General features: G+C 43.1%; 1 protein-coding gene across 1 annotated transcript in view; it reads left to right on the top strand.

Moving 5' to 3' along the window:
* The first annotated feature begins 781 nt into the window (after window positions 1–781).
* Window positions 782–2,028, top strand: part of CHRNA1 (cholinergic receptor, nicotinic, alpha 1 (muscle)) — a 28,898-nt gene continuing 27,651 nt past the window's right edge. Inside the window, exon 1 of the mRNA XM_006866658.1 lies at window positions 782–824. Coding sequence (XP_006866720.1) covers window positions 782–824 — 43 coding nt within the window. The remainder of the gene's footprint in view (window positions 825–2,028) is intronic.

Genomic DNA, 2,028 nt, shown 5'->3' with positions numbered 1-2,028 from the left:
ATATTCTGCCTATCGTTCTGGTACACTCACATTTTCAATTTCCCTACGCCTGCCATGACTGAACTGGGTGGGACATTTCTTCCCATTAATTACTCTGAGTTTCGCTTGAATAACAGTACATGGGAGGTGGGGCAGTTTGCTGCAGCTAATGGCCCTGCTTGGGCCAGTATTGCCTGTTCGCAGGCACAGGGGTTAGAACAATCACTGCAGGGGCAAGTAAAACCAGTTTATGGAAGAAGTTATCTTTGTTAAAAAGCCAAATCCAATCAAACACAGCAAGTTCAGTACCACCCTCACACTTCTTAAATTCATTTGAAGTGGGTCACAAACTTTTAGTTTTTTTTATAGAATGTGAACTTTTGCAAACAGCTGACTATCTGATCAGACCAAACGGCCCTAATCAAATCAACCCAAAAAGATGAGATTCTGATGCATTAAAGGGAGGAGGGGGAGTTGTTCACCAAGAATTCTTTCCTTATTTTAATTTTGTAAGTTAATACACGACTCATATATTGCACATAAAATATGATGCAGTTCACGCTCTCAACTTTTCAAGGGTAAAGCGACTGTAAAACGAGGCACACCTACAGAGAGTGTAAGGCCTCTGAGGCTCCTTGGGCCGAGGGCTGCCCAGTCAGCTGTCACTGCCACAAACAGGTGTCGTAAAACAATAACTCCACTGAGCAGACTCTCTGGCACCCCCTGAGTGTCCAGTCGAAGAGTGCCAGTGAGCCGCACGGGCCACCACTCTGCTACCAGTGTCCAGCAGTACCCAAGTCCCATGGAGCCCAAGCTGCTCCTTCTGCTTCTTGGCCTTTGCTTAGGTAAGTGCTGGTGGCGGGAGGAGGGGTCTTTGCTTCTGAGGTTGAAGCACTAGAAGCCCTTTAGTCAACATCTTGCTTCTCTGATAAGGACACAGAATGACAGGTTTTACCAGCCAGAGACTTCTCTGCTAGTTTCTTGCCAACATTGATTTGATGGTGTTTGGGGGTACAGATTTTTGTTTGTATTACCTAATTAAAATTGGAGCTGCCTTGTTTAAGGCTACAAGACACAATTTGGATCTCACTCTCTGTCCATGCGGGCTTCTGACTCACCCACCCATGTGAACAGACTTGGCATCTCTTCTATTGTCCTGGTGCTGCCTTCATGTGTGAACCACAGGGATAGACAGTGGCAATGTCTAATCTCCAAACAATGAATTTAACAAGCACTTTGATTGCTTTAGGAGAATTCTGAAAATGAAGAGGATTGACTGACAGCCACATGTGCTGGAGAGTGAGACCTATTAATAATTGTGCTAAGACTTTCTGTAGAGGTGAGATACCTTGTAATCTTTTTAAACAGCCATTGTTGTTGTTAAGTGCTGTCGAGTCAGTTCCGCCTCATTGATACCTTGTATAGGATTTCCACAGAGCAGCTGGTATGTTTGAACTGTCAACCTTGTGGCTTGCAGTCCAGTGCTGATCCTACATTGCCACACCAGGAGTCCTGCCAATAGGCAGGGAAAAAAATGTTCAGACAAATGTATTCCTACCTACTTTTCAAAACAGGGACATTGCAACGTGGAGGTTTGAGTTTGAAATGAAACTATAAAACCTTGCATGCACTTGACCTGCATTCTTCTCTGTAATATGTCACAACACAGCAGCTGAAATACTAGCCTGAATCCCAAACTTCCGGTGGAGGGAAATAGGAGATGTTAGCTGATTGCTTAATATAAATGTTTACTGGTGCTATCATCCCAATAGAGAAATGAGGTGGCTGCTTTTCTGTGATTTCTCTTCTCTAATATTGCTTTAACAAATACAGGACTTTGGGGCAAAAGAAGTAAAGAGCTTTATTATGAAATTTTTTCAATAGCAGAGTTGAGGGAAATAGCATAAACTTGCATAAACGATATCCTGTGGGATTTGGACCTAATCCAACCAAAGCACGCCTGATGGAGGTTGTGTATGTGTGCGTGTATACTTGTAAAATTCTGATGTGAGATGCTTCATCTAGAAACTCTTAGGAGATTTCTTAAAA

The sequence above is a fragment of the Chrysochloris asiatica genome, unplaced genomic scaffold (genome assembly GCF_000296735.1).
Source record: "Chrysochloris asiatica unplaced genomic scaffold, ChrAsi1.0 scaffold00094, whole genome shotgun sequence".
Taxonomy (NCBI): Eukaryota; Metazoa; Chordata; class Mammalia; order Afrosoricida; family Chrysochloridae; genus Chrysochloris; species Chrysochloris asiatica.
This window is presented reverse-complemented; position numbering and strand designations above follow the sequence as displayed.